The 24,019-nt window shown below is 46.0% G+C and overlaps 1 protein-coding gene across 4 annotated transcripts in view; it reads left to right on the top strand.

Moving 5' to 3' along the window:
* RARB (retinoic acid receptor beta) overlaps positions 1 to 24,019 on the top strand; it is a 568,127-nt gene that overhangs the window by 375,804 nt on the left and 168,304 nt on the right. The window contains exon 1 of one of the 4 annotated variants that reach the window (XM_065947412.1): positions 10,413 to 10,555. The exons of 1 other annotated variant lie outside the window; for it this stretch is intronic. Coding sequence is in view for 1 of the 3 variants with exons in the window: in XM_065947409.1 (XP_065803481.1) it covers positions 11,093 to 11,249 (157 nt within the window). In the remaining 2 variants the exon portion in view is untranslated. 2 more of the 4 variants (XM_065947409.1, XM_065947410.1) reach the window with 2 other exon arrangements.

Raw genomic sequence — 24,019 nt, 5'->3', positions numbered from 1 at the left:
CATTGGAATTACACAGTATCTTCTTATAGTTGAAGATTAAATAATGCTCAGGAGTGTGACTCAGGGACTTCCCTCGTGGCCCAGTGGTTAAGAAGCCACCTGCCAATGCAGGATGGAACCAGGGTTCCAAGTGGTTCCAGGCGACAGGTGGTCGCCTAGAGGGAGAGGGAAGCGGGGGATGGGGGGGAAATGGAGTGGGAGGTTGGGGTTAGCAGATGTATAGAATGGATAGACCTCAAGGTCCTACTTCATAGCACAGAGGACTCGGTTCAACATCCTATGATATACCATCATGGAAAAGAATATTTAAAAAAGAATGTAAACATGCATAACTGAATCACTTTGCTGCAGAAAAGAAATGAACACAACATTGTAACTCAACTATACTTCAATTAAAACAACTTTCTAAATTAAAAAGTTTAAAAAAAAAGTGTGAGTTTACCAAAGCCATATAGCTGCTACACACAGAACCCAGACCTTACTCCAGGCTCAGAGCTTCCCCACTTGCTCTCCTAGAAACTCACCCCTCTTAATACCTAATCCTCTCAAGGTCTGTGTCTTGGTCTTTACCGAGTAGAATGTCCCAGCAGAACAAAGGCTCTGACATGTTAGTGTACAGAGGACCTGATTACCTGAGCCCAGCCCTAGACGTCTGCATGACACGGCCTTGGGTGAGAAGCCTGGGAATGGTCATGCCACTGGAATCACCGCACTGACCTTACGTGGTATTGTTGTGTTTTGCTTAAACAGAGAGGGAAGATATTTCATATTTCTATCTATTCTTTCCCTTTTGGCTTTCCTATACTTACATGCTAAATTTTGAAACTCTTGCCTTCTGAAAAATCCCAGCTAATTTATTTTGAAACGCCTCTAACGCAAAACAAACAAACAAACAAAATCAAACAATGATAAAATGTCAAAAATGAATTTTGGAAGCCAACATATAGCCTCTCAAACAGAAGTTTTCAAAGTCCTTGGTTGAGGGGGTGACGTTATATCCTGTAGCTAATTTCCCAGAGATTTCTCTGTGGCTTTATTTTAACCTCAATTCCCAGTCAACTGCATTGAGCTTTTTACTTGCCTTTTTCTCCGTCAGACATCAGGATGAATTTAAACTCCTCTCCCTGCGCAAAGGCCTCTCTGATGTATTTGCAACTTTTGCATTCCCTTTCCCCCTAGAATCTGATGGAAATTCCTTTGGGGCCTCTGAGTCAGAAACTTTTGTGTTGCTAATAGAACTTGGCTTCATTAGCATTTCAAATTCCTCGACGTTCTCAGGGATGAGGGCTCCGGTCAGCAACCTGACTTACCAGACGTCCTTAATGGAAATCGGCAGTGGCCACTGCTTTGGCTCTATTTCTACCAGCACATGTCACTGAGAAATCCTTTTCAGGGATTCTAGGAAAAGATGCAAGCTTTCTGAGAAGCTTTACTTTCACCTCTCTCTGTACTCCAGACGTTGCTACCCAAAAGTCACACACCCTTCATCTCTGTTGGTAGTTGGATCCTGGGTAGAGGATGACTCAGAGAGAGTTGGGGAGGTGGATGACTAGATGGGTAGAGGGACAAGTGGGAGACAGATAACTCGAAGGGAAGATGGATGGTGGATGGGTAATGATGGGTGGGTGGATGGTACAGCAGAAGAGTGAGTAGGTGGATAGGATGGATGAATGGATGGAAAGATAGACAGTGCACATCTTCCATTTTGTACAATATCCTTGCCATTTAATTAACCATAATTGGCCTATGTTCCTGAGGCTAACTACCACTTTGCAGAAAACAGCACGCCATGGGATCTATTTTCTGCCTCTCGCGAGGAGCAACAGGGTGGGGCTTGTCAGATATTTCATTGCCATTCTGACTCAGTGTCTGCTTTGGAGACCAAAAGAAAGCATCCTTTTGTAATGTATATAATAATGCTTCAATGCTGAGGAACTTAAACCAGGCATCTCTGTAGCAAAATCCCCTGGGGAACTTGCCCTAATTGCCCGTGCCTGGACCCCACAGCCCGAACTGTGCATCCTGGCAGAAAATTTCCATGCTGACAGGAGATGCTGTGTCCCTGACACCGGAGGCCACTAAACAGGGTCTGAGCTCTGTTCCTGACCTCGCGCTCTCCTTATAGACACGCCACTAACATTTTTCAAAGTACTTATAATATATCTCAGGCCATGTTCCAAGTGCTTTTTGCTTGTATCACCTCATTCAGTCTTTACCACAACTCTGGAAGGTAGGTGCCATTAATATATGCATTTTACAGGTGAGGGTATCAAGGCAGCTGGGGTGAAAAACTGGTCAGGCTCACACAGCTGGGAAGAGGTGAAGCTGGAGCTGAAGCTCAGTCCACGTCCAGACTCCACAGCCTCACCCAGCATGCTGTACCTCCTCTCTGATCACTCTTTAAATATGTATTCATTCGGCTGATCAAACCCCTGATCAAACCCCTGATCAAACCCCTGCACTGGGACCCAGTGCAGAGCACAGAGTCTCAGCCACTGGACCCCCAGGGAAGTCCCTCCGCTCACTTTTTAAGCACCCTGGTCCAACAGAACTTTCTGTGATGACGAAACTGTTCTCTATCTGCGTGGTCCGACTGACATAATAACCAGTAGCCACGTGAAATGAGGCCAGTGTGACTGAGGAAGTAAGTTTTAATTGTATTGAACTTTAACTGCTCTAAACAGCATGGTTTAAGAGTCAACTGATAGCCTCTTTTCATACAGATAATCAAAAAAAAATTATTAAGTGCTAAACTAAGCAAAAGGAAGACATCTCAGCTATTGACATCATCCTCCAGTCCCAAAGCACTCTGAGAATCCTTTGCGATTCTTTCCATCCCCAAAAGAGCCTCTCGATTCTTCTAAGTGCTCTGCCAACTGGGTGGGGCAGCTACCCTTAGCTCCTTGGAGGATGTGTGGGAAAGAGATAGAACAAATAATCCAGGAAGAATAATCCAGGCAGGTTGTAGCATGGTGGGCCCATGGGCACTTATTCTCAGGAACCATTGTTACGTTTTCCATCTTCCGGATACTTGCCCCCGTATATTAGGGGAAGAGGCAGTTGATGGAAATCACTGACTTTAAAGCAGGGTTCAGTGTGGGAAAAAGGAAGTATGGTGGCATCTGGGCTCATTGAAGGAGAGATGTAATCCCATACTCTTCACAGAAGGAGGTGAAGAAGCAGGAAAGGGGAAAATGATAAGCCAAGAGAGAAATAAAGACGACCCTGGATGAAATACGGTAATACAAGAGCCATATTATGCTTTGTATGACACACAGTTGAAATTGGGTGACGCTTTTAGAGGAGATGGAAAGTTAAAGTGTTAAGAAAACGCAAATGTATATGGTTAGGTTTTATGGATAGAGACAGAGCCACGGAGAATTGGACGAAATCATTGAATATTGGTTTAGAAAAGAGGCAGGCAAACTGCTGGTTTCCCTGGTGGCTCAGCGGGTGAAGCATCCGCCCGCCACGCGGGAGACCTGGGTTCCATCCCTGAGTGGGGAAGGTCCCCTGGAGAAGGGAAGGGCTACCCACCCCAGGATTCTTGGGCTTCCCTGGCGGCTCAGTGGGTGAAGCATCCGCCCGCCATGCGGGAGACCTGGGTTCCATCCCTGAGTGGGGAAGGTCCCCTGGAGAAGGGAAGGGCTACCCACCCCAGGATTCTGGCCTGGAGAATTCCATGGACTGTATAGTCTGTGGGGTCACAGAGAGTTGGACACGACTGAGCGACTTTCACTGTCACTTTCAGACAAACTGCAGCGTATGGGTCAACCCAGTGGAATGTTGGTTTTTATAAATAAAATTTCATTAAGCACACACAGGTTGATTCATTTAAGTGTGGTCTACGGTGCCTTTAACACTACATCGGCAGAGCTGAGCAGTTGCAGCAGACACTCTATGTCCTGCAAAGCCTAGAACACTTTCTATGGCCCTATACAGAAAAAAGCTTACTGACCTCCGTTTTAGGACATGAGGTGGGGAGGGGAGGGGAACATATATTAGCATAACCATTTTGGAGTACTATTTTGTGTGGCCATCAAATTTTAAAAATGCACATTTAACCTGTCAACACTGTTACTAGACTTTTTTCAAAAGATGCTTTGATACACATACCTACAGGGTTTCTTATAACACTGGAAAACTGAAAACAATATAAGTGTCCACTCGCTGTTAAATGAATTACAGTGCGTTCATGTAAAAGAATACACGATATTATACTAGTTTTAAGTGTACACCAGAGTAATTCAGAATTTCTATAGATTATTCTCCATTAAAAGTTATTACAAAGTAACACCATCCCTGTGCTGTACAATATATTCTTGTTGTTTATCTATTTTATACACAGTAGTTTATATCTCTTAATCTCCTACCTCTAGCTTGTCCCTGCCACATGTAACCGCTAGTTTGTTCTCTATATTTGTGTCTGTTTTGTTGTATACATTTGTTTTATTTTTAGAATCCACAAATAAGTGGCAACATAAGAGTATCGATTGTTCTCTGTTTGACTTATTTCACTAAGCATAATACTCTCTAGGTCCACCCAAATTGTTGCAAATGGCAGAATTAAATTCTTTTTTATGGCTGAGTAATATTCCATTGTATATTTGTACCACATCTTCTTTTTTTTTTTTTTTTTTTAATTTTAACTGGAGGATAATTACAATATTGTGATGGTTTTTGCCATACATCAACGTGAATCGGCCACCAGTACACATGTGTCCCCTACATCCTGAACCCCCTCCCACCTCCCTCCTCACCCCATCCCTCTGGGTTGTCCCAAAGCACTGACTTTGGGTGCCCTGCTTCATGCATCAAACTTGCACTGGTCATGTATTTCACATATGATAATGTACATGTTTCAATGCTATTCTCTCAAATCATCCTACCCTCATCTTCTCCCACTGAGTCCAAAAGTCTGTTCATTACGTCTGTGTCTCCTTTGCTGCCCTGCATGTTGGATCGTTGGTACCATCTTTCTAAATCCCATATATCTGTGTTAATATACTTTATCTCTCTGACTGACTTCACTCTGCATTATAGACTCCAGGTTCATCTGCCTCATTAGAACTGACTCAAATGTGTTCCTTTGTAATAGCTGAGTAATATTCCATTGCATATATGTACCACAACTTCCCTATCCACTCATCTGCCAGTGGACACCTAGGTTGCTTCCACGCCTCGCCATTGTAAAGAGTGCTGCAATAACCATTGGGATGCATGTGTTTCTCTTTCAGTTCTGGTCTCCTCGGGGTGTTTGCCCAGCACTAGGATTGCCGGGTCGTATGGCAGTTCTAGTCCCAGTTTTTTAAGCAACTCCATACTGCTTTCCATCGTGGCTGTACCAGTTTGCATTCCTACCAACAGTGTAAGAGGGTTCCCTTTTCTCCACACTCTCTCCAGCACTTACTGTTTGTAGGCTTTTTGACGATGGCCATTCTGACCAATGAGACGATATCTCATTGGGTACCACATCTTCTTTATCCATTAGTCTGTTACTTGGGTTGCTTCCATGTCTTGGCAATCATAAATAAAGCTGCTATGAAAATTGGGGCACATGTTACCTTTTCAAATTAGTATTTTCATTTTTCCTGGATATACACTCAGGAGTGAAATTGCTGGATCATATGGTATTTCTGGTTTTATTTTTCGAGGACCCTCCACACTGTTTTCCCACCAACACTGCAGGAGGGGTCCCTTTTCTCCACATCATCACCAGCGTTTGTCATCTGCAGTCTTTTTGATGATGGCCATTCTGACAGGTGTGCGGGTGATATTGTGACTTCGATTTACGTTTCTCTAATAATTAGTGATGTTACACACATTTACATGTGCCTGTTTGCCATCTGTATGTCTTCTTTGGGGACAAAAAACAAAATTGTCCATCAAGGTCTTCTTCCCATTCTTTTAATAGACTTTTTTTTAAATTGAGCTATGTGTTGTTTTTAATGAGCTAGTTCTATGTGTACTGCTTAATACTAAACAGAACAATCAGAACATTATATATTGTTTGATTACAGTTATAGAAAAGCAGACAACCCCCCCCCCCCCCCCGGAAGGTACAGACAGGTGCCCGCCCCTGGCCCAGGGCTCAGTGTTTGATGAACGAAGACATGGAGGGTGTACACATCATTGTCACTTTGTCTCCTGGGCTAGACTCTGAGTGTTTATGAAAACGCATTACTTTTTCAAAAATCCAAATGAAAAAGGGGGAAGCAACAGACAAGAGGAAACAGCCACAGGCGGGCTCCCCCGGACACGAGCCAGTGGCAGCAGAGGTGGCGGGTGGACTGGCTGAGCCCACTGCTGGCCCGGTGGGCTCTCCTGCGGGAGCTTGGTCTCCTCCGGGACCGCAGGAGCTGGAGGGCGCCAGCACCCACAGCAAGCGCAGGAAGCCCCGAGCAGGCCACTCGGGGGTGGGAAGGGAAGGGGCGCCCCTGTCCTGGGGACTGTCTGTAGGTGGTGGGTGGGAAACTGGACAAAGCCGGACACTGCAGAGAGTCGCCAAATGCAGGGAGGACGCAGGGCCAGCCCTGGAGGCGGAGAGACATTTCTGAGGAAGAACACTTGTTTCCCGGGCCCTGAGCAGACCCAGTGTCTGCAGGGATGGGGGCTCGTCTTGGGGACGCGTGGCCCTTGCCGTGGGCCGGCCTCAGATCCGGGGTTCAGAGGGACAGGCCGGGGCAGGTTCCTACGCTGATCGGTGTTAGGGCTGCCCCAGTGCCCGGCTCGGAAAGCCGCTAAGCCTGCGGGTGCAGGAGCCCCAAGAACCGGCTCAGCACTTGCCCTGTGCCCGCCGCACACACCCCTGCCCCGGCCGCCCTGCTGAAGCCCCCACTCCACGCCATGCTGGTCGTTTATTGGGGGGGGGCGGGGGTTAGAATTATGGCAAGAGGGGTTTACATGAGATAAACAGTTTAAAAAAAATAATACAGTAAAAATCAATAGAAAAACGCAGGGAGGAGGCAGGTGCGTCTTTGCAGTAACGGTCCCGGGCCTCGCTCCGCCCCACGCCCGCCTGCACTCTGCGAGCCTGGAGCCTGGCCTCGGGCGGAGGCCCGCGCCCGGGAAGCCTTCTCTTTAGACGGCGGAGGCGCAGAGACGCCTGCTCCTTCTTCCCCAGACTCTCCAGTTCGAACATGTTTGTCGGGCGTGATTCATGCTGTTGCTTTCTGGATTGTCCAGTGGGTAATCGCCGTACAGAAACCAGAGAAACAGATGTAGACCCTGAACCCTGGCCATAAATTTTTGTTTTATGATTATGGGTTTCAAATGTGCTGTGTCACACTGACAAATATACAGTTACTCTGAAACAAAATGAATTTAGGGCTCAAACTTTTGCTTTTGTGTTTGTTTGTGGTTGGGAATACTTTTATTAGCGTTCCTTTCATCATTGATCAAACACAAAGAACACAGAAGCCATGGCACATATCCGAATGTTATTTTATGCCTCACTAAGAGCATGTTTGGGAAAGGGTTCTATCCAAGTCACTGGTTAATGTTTAAAATAGGTGTCAGTAACTTAAATTTCATTATCCACAAATTAGGCCAGTTTTCACCTTCTACCTGTTCATTAATCTTTATGGTGCACAGATATGTATTTAAAGAACTGTAGCTATTTGTGTCTCTTTACTTAATTTTACTTAAGGAGAAGAATGTGAAGGAAAAGTCTGATTTTCAAGAAGTATAAGAAGTATATTTACTGACAAAGAAATGATAAGAAATTCATGGCTCAATTTAAGGTCTACTTTTTCAATTATATTTGGATTAAATAATAACTCTAATAGTCGCTATCTACCTAGTCAATTCAGGGTGAGAAATGATAGACTAGTGAATACTGTTGCACTATAAAAAAAGGACCCATAATATCCTATGCACAAGGATTTGAGCACTGATGGTTCATTTCAAGCCTCAAGTTTATTTCTCTACAATTAAGAACAATGGGTTTCTAGGTGAATAGAAACGTAAAATTTTCTTATAGAAAATACCAATCTCCAAACCCCTAACACACACAGACACACAGACACACACACACACATCTCTGTCATTGTCTTTGTGCCATGACAGAGTATTGAGGAAAGAAATGTGGGAACACTTGTCTCCCTCCCTGGATGAGGCTGAAACCGTAGCTTAAGGAATGGAGTAAAGAGAATTTGGGGGCCCTGTCCCCAAGTTCCCTCCCTTAAGACCAGTGCACCCTACCCTTTGGCAAGTGCTAAGGGCCAGAGGTGACCTGTGCACAAACCTGGACGTGGTGATGTGTTTCCCCTCTCTAACTGAGCTCTTTCAGCTGTACTTTAAATAAAGCTGCGCCCCCCGCCCCAAAGAACTTTTCACCCATCTTGTACAAAATAAGTCCAGTCTCCAAGGAATTCTCAGGACCTTAAGTCAGCATTTGGAGCTGTAAGTCTCATGGTGGTGGTGGTTCAGTCGCTAAATCGTGGACCACGGAGCAACTGGCACAGGACCGGGTGCTTTGTGTATCTTTATAACTATCTTCATGACAGGAGTGTTACCAAATGCTCCGTAAATTCCTCCGTGCTCCTCGCTGAAAATGTGTATTTTCTTTGTAGTTAAAGGATTTCTGATAATAAAGCTCTGTTACAAAATGATGACCACATAAAAAAGAGAGAGAATAACAAACATGGCATTTCAGCAAAATCGTACCACCTCTTATCACCCAAGACTTTTCAGTTGCAAGAAGTGAGCTTGCTGGGCTGAACACTGTCCAAATGTACCTTCCTAAAAGGGTCTGACTTGGTAAGTGTGCGCAATGCATAGTTTTCAGGTTACGCCATGAGTGCCACTTAACAACGGTCCTAGCCCAGCGGCGCGGGGTGGGTGCCCGGCAGGCTTTTTAAAGGCCTGGATGCCAGTGCGCATTCCAGCCCGCGCAGAGAGGAGAGGCAGCCTCCCTTCCCTGGGAGGGGCGAGGAAGCCGCCCCCTGCCCGCCCACTCGCCAGCCCTGCGGGGTGAGGAATCCGCAGTCCGGAGAGCAGGGGCACTGGATCACGAAGGGTGTTTTAATCCCTCCCGGAGCTGCTTTTCTTTGATGTACCCTTGCATCCTTTAAGCAAGTTGTGCAAAATGGCTGCAGGGTGGACTGGCTCTCCCTTTAACAGCTCTCTGCCTGGGTGTATTTGTAAACACCGTGTTTGTCCTTCTCCTCGGTGATGGCTGAAAAGCTTCTCCTTCCTCCGGTCAGTGTGGGAGATGTAAAAAAAAAAAAAAAAAAAAAATCCGTTTTCTTAAAATGACTATCTTCTAATAAATAGCCAAGTTTGGAGGGGCTAGGAGGGGTAAAAAGTGGCCCTTGGAAATAGAAAACTGATATAATCAGTTCTCAAAACCTGCATTTAGCTAGTCGGTGGTGGGAGTGAGGGAAAGGGGTCAGGAGTGGCGGCTATGGTGACCGGGGTCGCCCATGCGCTGTTCCAGAGCAGAAAAGTAATTTTCATTCAGGCCTGGGGTTCCGGGGAGCTGGGCTCTAGTCCTGATTCTGAGCAGCGGGCCCTCAGCCTACCGGGGAAGAGTCACCGCTGATTGTCCTGAGATGCGTGCTGAGGGCCATGCAAGCGCCGTTTCTCTCTGTCCTCACAGCGACCCACTGGGGTCCGCAGTCCTATATTCCCATTTTACAGATGGGCAAGCTGAGGCCCTGGGAGGTTAGATCTTTGTCCCAGGTCACACAGCTGCTCAGAGGTTGAGCTGGGTTGGAACCTTGTTCTGTCTGACTCCCGCATGCGCGCTCTTGATCACTGTGTTTTATGAAACCCTGCATATCTGCGTGATTGAGCGTGTTTGGGGTGGGAGGAACTCATTCTCGACTCCTTCATATGCTGCGTGTTGATTCAGGGTAATTTTTAAGAAACAAATGAATCCAGAATTTCACTTCCGAGCCAATGCAGTCCCCTTCGGCCCGGAAGGGACAGAGAGGAAAAGACTACCAAATGGAAAGTTTCTGAACGCCCCGCTTGCTTCCCCGAGGGGCGGCTCCTCTTCGTGCTCCAGTTTAGGGCTTGCGGTGCTTTTGCAGGAGTGGAAAAACACTCACGTTACGAGGCATTTACCAGACAGACAGGCGCACCGAGGAATGTCAAGGCTGGGCCGGGGGCGGGCGAGGGGGGGTGGGGGGGGGCGCGAAGCGAAGCGGAGCCGGGGACAACCAGGGCGCAAAGGGCCGGCGCCGGCGGGCGGCGGGCCCTGAGCGGCGTCCAGGTTCCGGCGGCTGCTCGCGGCCCCGCGTGCTCCCCGTGTCTCCCGGTCTGCGCGCGCTCCCCCCGGGGGACCCGGGGTCCCGCGCGCGCGCTCCTCCCCGCGGCTCCCGCCCCGCGCGCTCCTCCCCGGGGCCCCGCGCGCTCCTCCCCGCGGCCCCGGCCCCGCGCGTTCCTCCGGCGGCCCCGGCCCCGGCCCCGCGCGCTCGGAGCGGAGGCGCGGGGCGGGAGGAGCGCGCGCCCGGGCCGCGGGCCGCCCGCGCGGCGGGGCTGCTGGGAGTGCTCGACTCTGTGAGAATCCTGGGAGCTGGTGATGTCAGACTCGCTGGGTCATTTGAAGGTTAGCAGCCCGGGAAGGGTTCACCGAAAGTTCACTCGCATATATTAGGCAATTCAATCTTTCATTCTGTGTGACAGAAGTAGTAGGAAGTGAGCTGTTCAGAGGCAGGAGGGTCTATTCTTTGCCAAAGGGGGGACCAGAGTCCCCGCGCGAGCCGCCCGAGGACGCGGATGCCGAGGACGCGCGCGAGCCGGGCAGGGCTGGTCTGGGCACCGTCCGGGTAGGAGCCGCACCGCATTCCGAAGGCTTTTTGCAGGCGTCCGCTTGGAAGGAGAACTTGGGATCTTTCTGGGAACCCCCCGCCCCGGCTGGATTGGCCGAGCAAGCCTGGAAAATGGTAAATGATCATTTGGATCAATTACAGGCTTTTAGCTGGCTTGTCTGTCATAATTCATGATTCGAGGCTGGGAAAAAGACCAACAGCCTACGTGCCAAAAAGGGGGCAGAGTTTGATGGAGTTGGGTGGACTTTTCTATGCCATTTGCCTCCACACCTAGAGGATAAGCACTTTTGCAGACATTCGGTGCAGGGGAGATCATGTTTGACTGTATGGATGTCCTGGCAGTGAGTCCTGGGCGAATCCTGGATTTCTACACTGCGAGCCCGTCTTCGTGCATGCTCCAGGAGAAGGCTCTCAAAGCATGCTTCAGTGGATTGACCCAAGCCGAATGGCAGCATCGGCACACTGCTCAATGTAGGTTTATTTTTTCCCTTCTTCTACCCAGAAAAAAAAAAAAAAATGAATTGTCTCTCTTGCATGCAATAAAGACACTGGAAACAAACTGCACTGCTAGCCAGACAAAGGATTTAATGATTTAATGCTGAAAGGGTGTGCTATGCTGGTGTGCATATTGATTCCGTCTGCTGAAAATTTCCTGTTAGATGTTTTCTTCCCAAACAACCCCTCCAGACTCCTGCTCCTCTCCTTACCGACCCTACCGTGCCTTGAAAATAGTTTTTTTAAAAAAATGTGCACGCGCTGAGAGGGGAAAAGTAGAGGGTGACCACAGGACTTTGAAACATTCTTCAAGTGAGGCAGTTTGACACATTTGTACAGTTTTTACTAAGATGTATGCAGAGAGGAATTTCACTTTGCTGTTCTTTGGATTAACTGCTGGCTATGTGTATATACATATATCTATATATATATCTATCTCACCCCTCTTGTGTGTTTCAACAATCCAAAGTAATTAAAATATGACATCTTCCTCGAGAGGAATTTGGCCTCATTGAGGTGTCTGCTGCTCCTGAAGTTCACAAACCACCAGTTAAAACTGCTGCCTCCAATGTTTTTCTTGCGGAGGAAAAAGGCAATATTTCTTAGCATTGACCCTGCTGCCACCTTTCCTAGTCACTTTGTTGCTCTAAGAACTTGCTGTTTTGCTAGAAAACTACTGGCAACGAACACCCCTTGGGCTGAGCCATCCATTATTTCCATATCTTGCAATTCAGCCGGGAACCTGGACGTTGGTTCAAGGAAGGGAAACATAAGTGGAGTAGCCCAGTTTTTTAAAAAAATATTGACTATTTGGTTATCTGATGCTGACGGGGTGCCGAGGCCCACACTGGTCAACAGTAGCCTGGCTGCAGGCTTGAGAAATGAGCAGCAGTCCCAGAAAACCCCACTTTCGGGTGTCGGCAGTGGGAGCCTGCGGGAAGCATTGCTGCCCTGACAGTGATTTAGATAAATGGCTCGGCTATCTATCAAAATGTTTTTAGTACTTTATTTGACAATTCATTGGAGCATTAGCCTGAAAATGACATTTTAAATCTTTGTTTTCAAAGAGGTCAAAGTTTAACTGGAAGAAATTGAGTTTTCCTAATAACATGATGGCTTATCTAAAGAAAGGGAAGAAAAAGGAGAGGAAGAGAGGACAATGACAAGATTTAAACCGCCCTCTTCTGAAACTTTTTCTTAAGAATAAAGACTTGCTTCCAGGGCCAGGAAATCAACAGGTCTGTAGCTGAAAAATCAATAACCATTTGATGCCAACAGTCTGGCTGTCTGACTTAATATTTTGTAGAGCCATAACCAGGATAAAAAAAAGAATATATATATATATATATATATATATATATATATATATATATATATCTTTCTCAGAAGGTGCCCTCAGTTAGCTGCTCTTGAAATGACTTTACTTTCCTGCTGCCTGTTTTCTTTCTGAAGAGTTCAAAGAAACTGTTACAAAATAATTTTCCAACCTACTAAGGGATCTTTTAGACCCCTCTGTAGCAATTAAAACAGTATGAACAGTTTCATTTGGAATCCAGGGAACTGGAGCGGTCTCAGAACTTTTTCTTATGAGAGAAAGTTTTAATGAAACGTTTTTTAAGGAAGGAAAAAAGAATGCTGGGATCCTGGCGTCAAGCTATTAGACCTAATAGAGGTTTTACAAGTAGACATTCTTCCTTTTGTAATTAACCCTCCAAAAGTGCCTATTAAGTTGCAGGAGTTGGGGGGAAAAGCTTTGTTTGTTCTTGAACAAGTTAAACAAGGGATTTGCCTTATCTGGGGAGAGCGAGTGGTGAATGTGTCATTCACCTAGGGCCAGCCGATAAGCGAGAAGTGTTGATAACAGCAAAGTTCAGCTAATCAAAGAAACTTGCCTTCAAAAAAGTAAATAAAGGCATCTGACAAAGGGATTTCAAAAATTTCAGTGTCTTTATTTTTGTAAGCAGGGCAATTACTGCTTGCTGTGGTCAGTTTCACAAGGGTTTCAACCTCCCACCCCCCACTCCAGGTTACATGAATAGAATGTAAATATCACTTACGCCCCTGCAGAGTTGGAGGGCTTTTGATGGTTCAGTTTAGCTCTTCAAGTGATTGCATTTTTTTTAGCATAAATAAAAGTTCTAACAAAGCTCTGCCACGCAGTGTTTGGCTCAGGGTGGCACAGCCAGTTAGGGCTTTTGAAGTAAAAGCATATTAGGGCTCCGTTTGTGTAAGTACAAACAAACAAACAAACAAAAAACCCGCAACCTTTTCCATTTTACTTAATGACTGCTTTGACAAGAAGCAGATCTGTTTGTGCTCTTAACAGAGAGGAAGCAGTGGGCAAGAAGGGGAAAAATAGTACGAAATCCTAACCCAAACTGTTTTCTACTCTGAGATCCCTATTTTTTATTTTATTTTTATGGCATGAGTTTGTGTGTGTGTAGTAATTAGAGTAAACCCTTTGAATGTAAACCATACCAGAAGCATTCCTTAAAAGGTGTTAGAATATTCTTTTTATTTTCCTTTTTAATTTTAAAGACAGGAAAGTGATATGCCAACCAGCTGTCGGTTGGAGTAGGGCCTGTGAATTGCTTCTAAAAATTCAAAGTCAGGAGTAGCGCGTTACTGAGGGCATGTGGTATGAATAATACGATTTAAGACTGCCCCTGGAGGTGTTGGGAGTCACTAAGTTTCTATTCAGATGCCTTCTGGATTATCTTGGGTTTAGGCTGCTCCAGATGTTTTCAGCATTAATTGCTCAGTGGGCATAGGATAAATCCTAATATTTGCGGTCTAAATATAGCCGTTGCTTTCGGTGAAATCATGAGTGTGACAACTTCTTGGCCCCTTTCCTTGTCTTCTCCCTACTCAACACATCAAAAAACAAAGGAGAAAAAGATTTTTTTTTTTTCCCAACAAGGGGAAATCATCTGTTTTTAAAAAACAAGCTATCATTGTACAATGAAAGAAGGAAAAAAGTACCCTTCCCCAAGTGCCGGGACCTGAATTTTCAGTATTAAACAGTATCTAAATCCTCTCCTAGTGAGATATAAATTGGGGTCAAAGTGGCAAAATCAAAGATACCCTCTGAAAGAGAGACTAAATAAAGGCTGACAGCCACCGTATGAATTGAATGGGGTTTTGAATAAATATTTCGGTGAAAAGGCTTAATTGTTTTTCTAAAGTAGGACATACTTTTCTGCTTCTTGGCCATGTAACAGTGGTTACCAACACCATCAGAAAGGAGAGAAGAAAAGGGAATTCTGCTTATATCTCAGGGAGTGCAGGATAGGTCCGTCCGAAAACAAGTGGAAGATTCACTAACTTTTCCTTCCCGGTAGGAAGAAAGCAATACTAAAATTTTGTCAGTATCCAGATAATTCGGCACTTCTGGTAGGGAGGCACTGATGTGCAACCTGGGGAAAAAAAATGAATAAATAACTTATTACCAGAAAAGGGGAGATTCTAAAAAGTAGGTGGAAACGCCAGAAGTAGATGTGCGTGTCCCTTAAACCTGGGCTGTGGAATGGATGGGAAAATGCCGGGCAGCGTTGGACTTCGCAGCCCTGATGCAAAGCCCTCACACCCACACAGGTCTTCCTTTTTTTTTTTCTTAGTAGATAAATGATCAGAACGGCAATTTTTGATAGGTTAGGTGACCTGAATCAGAAGTTTTTCTCCTCACTTTTGAGGCCTGGCTCTGACCATGTATAACCAGTTAGTATCATCATGAACTTTGCTTTAAAGCAGAAAAGAAAGTTCTTCTGGATATCAGGTTCTTATAATTTCCCTTCAACATGTTAAGCCCCTGAGATGGCTAAGTAGGAAAGAGAACCTTACTGTTTTCTCCTTTGTACCTTCTTGTGGAATGTAATCAATAGATAATCTCAGAAGAGAAACACATGGTAGATGATGAAGATTATAAATTCTGCTCTCCAGGAGTTTATAATCTTTAAAATGAAAACAGTTTTTTAAAGGCTGGGGATTTTTTAACTAAGAAGTTACTGAGAGAAGATGAAGATGTAAAAGCACATTGCAAAACAGAAAACCCTTCGAGTCCAATAGCATTTACGAAATAGTAAATGCAGTGTTCATTTTAGGGCATCTTAAAAAGAATCTTCCATAGGATTTGAGTTACATATAAGTGCCAATAAATTTATCCTTAAATGACATTTTTATACTTTAAATGTTCTCATATAAATTCAGTTAACTATCAATTAAATAGATTATTTCAGGAATGGGAGTTTTTTTTTTTTTATGAAAGTTAATCAGAAAAATCTTGGCTGAAAATCTTTCTAAAAGATATTAATGTGGAATCTTGCCTTTCAAACTACAGGGTAGCTATGGCTATCATACATCTCAGCTTTTCTAGGATAACCCACTTTCAAATATGCTTGCCACAATTCCCACAGAAGTCACAGAACTATGCCAGATATTCCAGCATTACGACATCTCCCAGCGCTGCCCCTTGAACCCAGGAGCAGCACAGAAAGCCTTTGTTTGGATCCTATGGTCAGGGTAACTGCAGCTTTCACTCACAGCTTAATTTTTCCATTATAAGGGTAGATCGCCCGTGCTTCTGGGTTGTTCTTCTGAACATGAGTTCCTTCTGTGGCGAAGTGTAGATCTGTAAATAGAAGGCGTCCCTTGCAATATGGATTTAAGTACTTTCCTTCTGTGGCAAAGCATAGATCTGTAAATAGAAGGCATCCCTTGCAATATGGATTTAAGTACTTTCCTTCTGTGGCAAAGCATAGATCTGTAAATAGAAGGCGTCCCTTGCAATATGGATTTAAGTACTATGACCGAGGTTCTGATGCCTCAAGTGTGTGTGTGCGTGCATGCCTGCGTGTGCCGGAGGAGTGGAATTACACGCTAAATCCCTGTGTATAAAGCTGTAACAGTTCTTAGCCAGCGTCTTCTTAAAAAGTTGACGTTGGAGGCGATGGAGAGAGGAGAGTTAACTCCGGTTTCAGATTTATCCGCATCCTGTCTGTAAGTGGCTTGGCCTAAGCACCTCTTGTTAAATAGGAGATGAGATAGCCTGCCCATCTGTAAGATCTAATAACAGCCTCATCACTCAGTACGTAGCCCTGGACGCTCCTCTGTTCCTTCCTGCCTCCTTCCTTCATCATTAAGAAGCACGATTCCCGCCCCATCCCAACCCCTGAACCCCTTCTAATGAATAAAAAATAGAAGTTGCAAAAAGTTCTCTCCACTCAGACAGCAGTGGAGGGTGCCTGAGCAGGTAGGGTATTCTGTTATTTGTGGAGCTCCCAGAGCTGCCTAGGTGGGAATTCAAGCAGGCAGTGGAACCGCTGACTGGCTTTTTCTCTGGCCTGGCAGGGTGGGGAGCCGGGAGGGGGCCTTTCAGTAAGATAAGACTGCTGGTCCCCAGCACGGTAAGGCGGGATAACAGGAACTGACGTCAGGGGGGACCCCGCCCGGAGGAGCGTTTCCTCCGTCGGGGCACAGACTCCCGGGATGGAGGGGAGCAGGCCGGCTGGGGGCGGGGAGCTGATTGCACAGGGCTGAACCTGGGAGACAGTGTCTCTCCTTCCCCAAGGGAGGTTTCTCGGAACAGAACAAGGAATGGCTGGCAGGGGAGGGGGCTCAGTAAGAGCAGACTCTGCGATTATAATCGCAATTTTAGGTTGTCATGTGCTGGATGTTTGTTTCGCAGCTGTCAACAGTTTCCCTCTGATGTCTCCTAAGACGGTCTATCCAGCAGGCACCAAATATTATCCCCCGTGAATCCTGCCAGCTCCCCACGTAGAACCAAATGGGCGGGAGTTCACATTGTCAGAGTTAATCCCTGGGACTCCTGTTTACTTTTCTAAACTCCAAGTTCCCACCCCCATCGGCATCATCTGACAGCAGGTTAAAGCCCTGAAGCCACCTGGCAGTTTTTCCTCTCCTCTTTCCTTCGTCCTTTTCTCCTAAACTAGGTTAAAATTTAAAAAAATTTTTTTCTTCTTCTTTTTTTTTTTTTTTTTTTTTACTGTTGTTTGCCTTTATTAGTGTCTGCAATGGAAGTTTGGAGAAGGTCAAATTCTAATGAAAGGATCCTATTTGATTTTTTTCAAGTTCATGCCATCATAGTCTACTGTTAAAGATTACGCTTTTTTTTTTTAAGGTGTTAGCATTGAACAAGGAGTTATTCTCCTAATGTTACTCAGATATAGTGATATGTTTTTGTATGTTTTTGCTGTGGTTGTTGATATTGATCAGTTAATACTGGTCACAGATTAAATGTTATCAAAAAATAGCTAAATTTGGAATACTGTGGTAGAAATGATGCAGATAAGACCAGATAAGATGAGTGCATCAGCTAACTGGAAAATGAAGATTTGAATCACTCTTATCCTAATACTTCTCTAATTTTCAGAGTGAATGAAGACCTCGGTAATAAATCCCTTGTCTCAAAAATGTTAAAGCTTTTGGGGCTACAGTACCTTTGTCTTGTCATTTAAGTTCGTGATTACAAAAAGGCTGTTTCAGCTTCAAAAGATTTTTTAGGGTCTGGCCTATTGGAAAGCTTGGGGCTGTAATTAACTAAAATGGAAATGGAAGGCAAGCGAAATTTAGTTCCTAATGTTTTAATTTAGCTCAGTACTGCCATGTGTTATTGAAGAGAATTCTTAAAGGCAAACATAATTATTTCATTATGGTCCTCAGAATGCTTTCATTGGCTTTAATGACAAGAAGCTGTATAAAAAGGCATACGTTTTAATTAGTCCTTCTTATATTTACATCAGATAAATAACAAATAATTGATGAAAAACAAGTCTTTGGGATGGATGATTTCACATAGTGTGCTGGTTACAGTTTAACAATGAAACATTTCTCTGTTGCTCTGCATTTTAATTATCCAGACATTACAGTGGTGGGGCCGTGGAGTTAAAATACCGTTGTTGCCATTTTATTAAAAAAAAAAAAATCTCGATTAATGCCTGTGAATCGGAATCGGGAAAAGGTAGCGAGAAGCATCTCTCAGAGGAAGTATATTGCCAGTCCCATTAATTTTACCACGTTTGTTAGCACTCGTCTTGATCACTTCTATCTTTTACGCTTCATCCTTTTGGATTAAGACTGTCAGGGGTTTCACCTGCGTTTTATGATCACATCTCCTAAATCCAGTGCTGTCTCTCACTTGCTGCCTGAGCTGAAGGCTTGGCTGGATGTACCATGCCACGTGTGGCCTGGAAATCCAGAGAGCCGCCTTCCAAGTGACAGGCCCATCTTACCTTTGATCTTCTAGGAAAACCCATTTCCCATGATCCATCCGTTTTGGTGTACAGAACACTAATTGTTATTATTGATTTTAAATTCCGTGACCATTACAAGTAACCCAGATGACTGGCAGATAAAGGGTAATAATCCATGGAGTTCTGGAACTGTTTCATGTTTGTCTGGAGTACTTTATGTGATCAATATTAACTGCCCCATTGAAACTAACTGCTGTATCAAATAACAGTCAATCAAATGAATGTGCTTAGAGATTATTTATTGAAAGCTCTAATTGTTCACTGGGGCCCTGCTTATCAGAGGAAACAATAGGAAGCAGAGACACGGCGAACGGGTTTGGTTGTGCTGGGAAAGTTGGAGGATGCAGAAGTCGTCTTTTGCTGCGTGGGCCACGGGCTTCTAGCGGCGCAGGCTGTAAGTAGCCTCCCGGGAGTTCCTCTGCCACCTGCATGTGGGGAGCGCTCTGGAGAGGTGGGCGGAGTGACTTCCCGGCTCCCAGCCCTGGGGCTGTGGGGCCGTCACTCTGAGAATTTCACGGCGGCCTCTCCACCTGCCCGGCACAGACGTAACTCTGCGAGCATCTCTCCACCTGCGGCCCCCGCGCTGTGGCTGGCCTGAGGAATAGCCCGCCTGGACACAGGATCGATTTCTACAGCCACGAAATGGGACATCGCAGGATTTGTAGCAAGATTATAGATAACGTCAAGGAGGCTCCTGCCCTGCCCTGAAGACACACGGAGGTCCCTGCTTTCAGAGCGGCGCTGTGACCCGCCTGCCTTCGCCAGCAGCCACGGTGCCGGCCGAGCTGGTGTCTCTTTCCTGCGTGAGGTGGTTCCTCTGTCTGTGACCCGTCGCCGAGGGGACAGTACTTCCCGTGTCAGTGGGATGGCGCTGCGGACTTGATGCAGTGGCATCTGTTCACCAAGCCTGGAGACCGAGTGCAGACAGTTGACTTTTACCCCGAGCGTGGTCACCCTTGAAGTTGCCACAGTACAGCTCACCCAGGGTTCTGTCATTCAGGGATGGGTTAGATCTTGCAAAGGCCTGTTCAACAAACAGCTCTTGGGTGTCTGCCGTATGCCAGGCTCCCCCCGACATGTCCTGGTGGCAGGGGAGGGACCCCCAAGGTGAAGTCCACGCCTCCCTTGCTCTCTGGACTCTCCACGGAAGGGAGACACTTGTGTACACACGCCAGTGTGACACAGCCCCGCCGTGAGACAAACACAAGGATCTCCTTGGGACTTTGGAAGTGGGTTTGATTACAGACAGAACTCAAACGCACTGAGAAACAGGGCTCGTGCCTAAGGAGGGGATCACGTGGGTCACACATTTTTGTCACAAAAAGCAGGCAAGAGGTTTTGCTGGGGACAGCCACCATAGGTGCGTTCTAAGCGCAGTTTACAAAGCAGAGTTTCAAACTCCGCGATGGAATAAGGGCATACCTTCTGAACTTGCTTCTTGAAGGCTCACAGCATGTTTCTGGAGTGTTTGTTAAATATGTTTTTAGGGAGTTGGGTCTGATTAGATATTTTTTAAAAGTCACTTATTTCTAAAAAAATTTTCTTGGAGTACAGTTGATTTACCATGTTGTGTTAGTTGCAGGTGTATGGGAAATCAGGTGTACAGTGAATCAGCTGTGCATACACATGTATCCATTCCTTTTCAGACTCTTTTTTCCCCTATAGGTTGTTACAGAGTATTGAGCAGCATTCCCTGTGCTCTCCAATAGGTCCTTTTTGATTATCTCTTTCATCTGTAATAGTGTGTGTTTGATAATCCCAACCTCCTAGTTTATCGAGTTTATCACCCCGCCCCAATTTTCCCTTTGGTAATCATAAGTCTTACGTTTGAAATCTGTGAATCTGTTTTCTGTTTTGTAAATAAGTTCATTTATGTCATTGAAAATACAGATTCCACGTGTAAGTAATATTATATGTTATTTGTCTTTGTCTGACTGACTTCAGTCCGTATGAAGATTTCTGGGACCGTTCATGTTGCTGCAAACGGCATCATTTCTTTTTCATGGCTGAGACTATTCCATTGCGTATGTGTACCACGTCTTTATCCATGCATCTGTCGATGGACATTCAGGATGTTTCCACGTGGGGGCCGTTGTGTCACTTTGTATTTCTGATTGTTTTTGAGACTTTCTTGCTGTATGACGAAGTGTCCCCCAAACTTAGTGACCTAACAGTTATTATCTCAATATTTTGTGGGTGGACTGGGCTCAGCTGGGCAGATCTTCTGCTCCAGGTGATGTCCGCTGAGGCTGCACCATGCAGGGCTGAAATGGGCTGAAAGCTTGTCCTTGCTGGTGCCCAGGGGTGGCAGTGGATGCTGGCTATTGGCAGAGAGCTCAGCTGGGCGGTCACCATGTGTATCTCCTGCTCCTCTCTGCGTGGTTGCAGTAATCCGAGAAGGGGGCTGCCTAGAAGCTCCTGGGCCTCGGAAAGGCTGGAGCGAAGCTGGCACGTGGTCACTGGGACCGCCCACTATTAGGGGAGCAGCTCGGCCCAGCCTGGCTCCCATGGGACCACCTCTGCACGTGGGGGTCTAAGAGCACGCTGCTGTGTTCTACACTGAGGTCATCCCATCATGCCCTGGAACCCGAGAGGAGTGACCATCTTCTGGTTTAGAGAACAACCTGAGGAGCTGCGGTGAGGTTCTTAGTCCTTTCTTTAGACTGGTTAGACATTTGATGAGACCCTACTCTAATCATGCTCCCTACGTTAGTATCAGAGGCAGTCATGTGAGGCAGGTATGATTTGCCTCTTTTCCCAGAAGAGAAAATTGAGGCTCAGAGAAAGTGAGTTTGATAGCAGTGTGGCAGCGGAGGGGGGAATTCCTGCAGAAAGTTTATGCCCTGATAACACCACGTGTGGACCCCGGAGTGAGCGCGTTGGCTTTGGAGCAGGGTGGCAGAGAGGTGAAGGACTGGACCACAGAATTTCCTCTGATTCCATCATTTCTCTCATGAAAGACACAGCCTTTTAATCTGTGGAAGAAGCTAGAATGCTGTTTGCTCCTTCATCCTTTTGTCTTCCGTCCTGTTTGTTGTCAGAGTCTGCAACTGACCTGGTCCCTTTGCAGCTCATAGGATCTTGAGTCAGGACTGAGGAATCGAAGGGAGGTGAGAAATGAGAAATAAGATTTTCTTGTTCTTCTAGCTTGCTCAGAGCCCTCATCTGGAGATGGACACCAGTGGTGGTACCTCTTCAATAGCACTACTGTATCTTTCATTACTGAAAAGAAGAGAAAAACTTCTAGGAGATACTGAAAAACTTACATTTTGGTATTTGCCACCTACTTTCAGTATCTGCTTGTTTTTAGGGTCCCAAACCTATGGAAGCTGAAACTCCAATACTTTGGCCACCTGATGCGAAGAACTGACTCATTGGAAAAGACCCTGATGCTGGGAAAGATTAAGGGCAGGAGGAGAAGGGGGCGACAGAAGATGAAATAATTGGATGGCATCTTCCACCCAACGGACATGAGTTTGAGCCAGCTCTGGGAGATAGTGAAGGACAGGGAGGCCTGGCATGCTGTAGTCCATGAGGTTACAAAGAGTCAGACATGATTTAGCAACTAAACAACAACAACAAACCTATGAAAATTGTGACTATTTAATGAAGTTTACATTAATCATCATGATGGCGGTTAGCCTCACACAACGCCCTTATTTCTGTGGTTTCAAACAGTTTACTCTTCATATCCGCAGGTTCCACATTGACTGGTTTGGCCAATCTCAGATGGAAAATATTCAGGACAAAAAAATTCCAGAAAGTTCCAAAAAGCAAAACTTGATTTTGCTGCACAGCTGGCAACTATTTGCACGGTATTTACATTGTGTTTGTAACTGTGAGCTTCATGCTTACGGCGTATTAGGCATTGTAAGTAGAGATGATTTAAAGGATACAGAGGATGTGGATGTTGTATGCAAATTCTGTTCCATTTTTTATAAGGGACTTGAACTTCCACAGATTTTGGTGTCCACAGGGATCCTGGAACCAGGGTCTCCCGCAGATATGAAGGAGTGACTGTCTGTTTCAAGTGCAATATATCGTTCTGTATTTGGGATTTTTACATACTGTGTTCTACCTGTTTCTTTTGTTTGAAATCTAATTGTTGAATTACAGCCTTTGCGGAGGCAGGTGGGTGAATTGCAGTGACTGTCTGTGGGTCGTGTAGAGCGTTCTGGGTTGATGCTGCGTGCGTTCCTCGTGGACCCCGTGGTGCAGTGAAGCTGGGCACGCTTCCTGCACTGCTTCTGCTGTTGCCTCGATCGTTTTCACCTGTATGTAACGCTTACCTTGCAAACTCAGTCGTTGTTGTTGTTTAGTCGTAAGTCGTGCCCAGCTCTTTTTCAGCCCCATGGACTGTCCATGGGATTTCCCAGGCAAGAGTACTGGAGTGGGTTGCCCTTTCCTTCTCCGGGGGATCTTCCTGCCCCGAGGATTGAACCTGGGTCTCCTGCACTGGCAGGCGGATGCTTTACCACTGAGCCACCTGGATTGTGTCCCCTTAGCAACCTGGGAAGTCTTTGAGGCCAGATATGGCGCCCTTCACCTCTGTCTTCCCAGCGCAATAGCAGGCTGTCAGCACAGCTCGTGTGGCACCTGATCAGCCCTCAGTTAACCGTGGGTAAGTCGGTGGATACAGGTGTCCAGCCATGTCACCCCTTAAGGTCCCGGTTACCTGGTCTCTCCGGTAGGATTTTTTGTGAGGATGGGAGCCATCCGTAATTCTGTTTCTGACACAGTGCTGGCTGGCCACGTGGGGCTGTTGAGCACCTGAAATGTGGCCAGTGTGTCTGAGGAACTGAATTTTTTATTGTATTTAATTTTAGTTAAATTAACTTTCAGTCGCCACATGTGGCTAGTGGCTACTGCTTTGAACGACACAGCCCTGTACACTCAGCTATTATTATTTTTTCAATATTTGTACATTCTCTTTATTTCCCTTTTCCTTCAGCCTTTATTCACCTCTTCTATTGCCGTTCAGGAGCTCCAGTTATCTCGATATGCAGCCCGTAAATGGACTGCAGGAGAATGTAAACAGAATATTGGAGGGCTGTGATTTCAGTCATTGTTTCACTTGTTTTCCTTCTGGGTGGAACTGTTTTTCCTGGGGCTTGCCAAAGACTTAGCACGTATTTTGCTCACGCGCGTTTTGCAGAGCTCAACCCAGACTTGCCCAGAATCCCTGTGGACTGGGCTTGAATGCCGCTCCTTGCAGCGGTCTCGTCGAGGGAAAGGACGAGTTCAGGCCCCGCGCTCCACGCCTGCGTGGTTTTCAAGTGGACGCCGTCTCTTCCAGCCGGTTTTAACTCTGCTTAAGCGTGTTGAACTGCAGGGAGGCAGAGAGGAATAGCAGACTGTGCTCTGTGGACGCCTCAGTGTGTGTTCTAGAAAAGGCCGTGGTCTCTCTCAAGACCACCTCCTGCACGTGTCTGCGCTGCTCGGGACGCAGCGCCGGCGCACAGGACGTCCTTGGGAGGG

This window comes from Muntiacus reevesi, chromosome 10 (assembly GCF_963930625.1).
Source record: "Muntiacus reevesi chromosome 10, mMunRee1.1, whole genome shotgun sequence".
NCBI classification, from domain to species: domain Eukaryota; kingdom Metazoa; phylum Chordata; class Mammalia; order Artiodactyla; family Cervidae; genus Muntiacus; species Muntiacus reevesi.
This window is presented reverse-complemented; position numbering and strand designations above follow the sequence as displayed.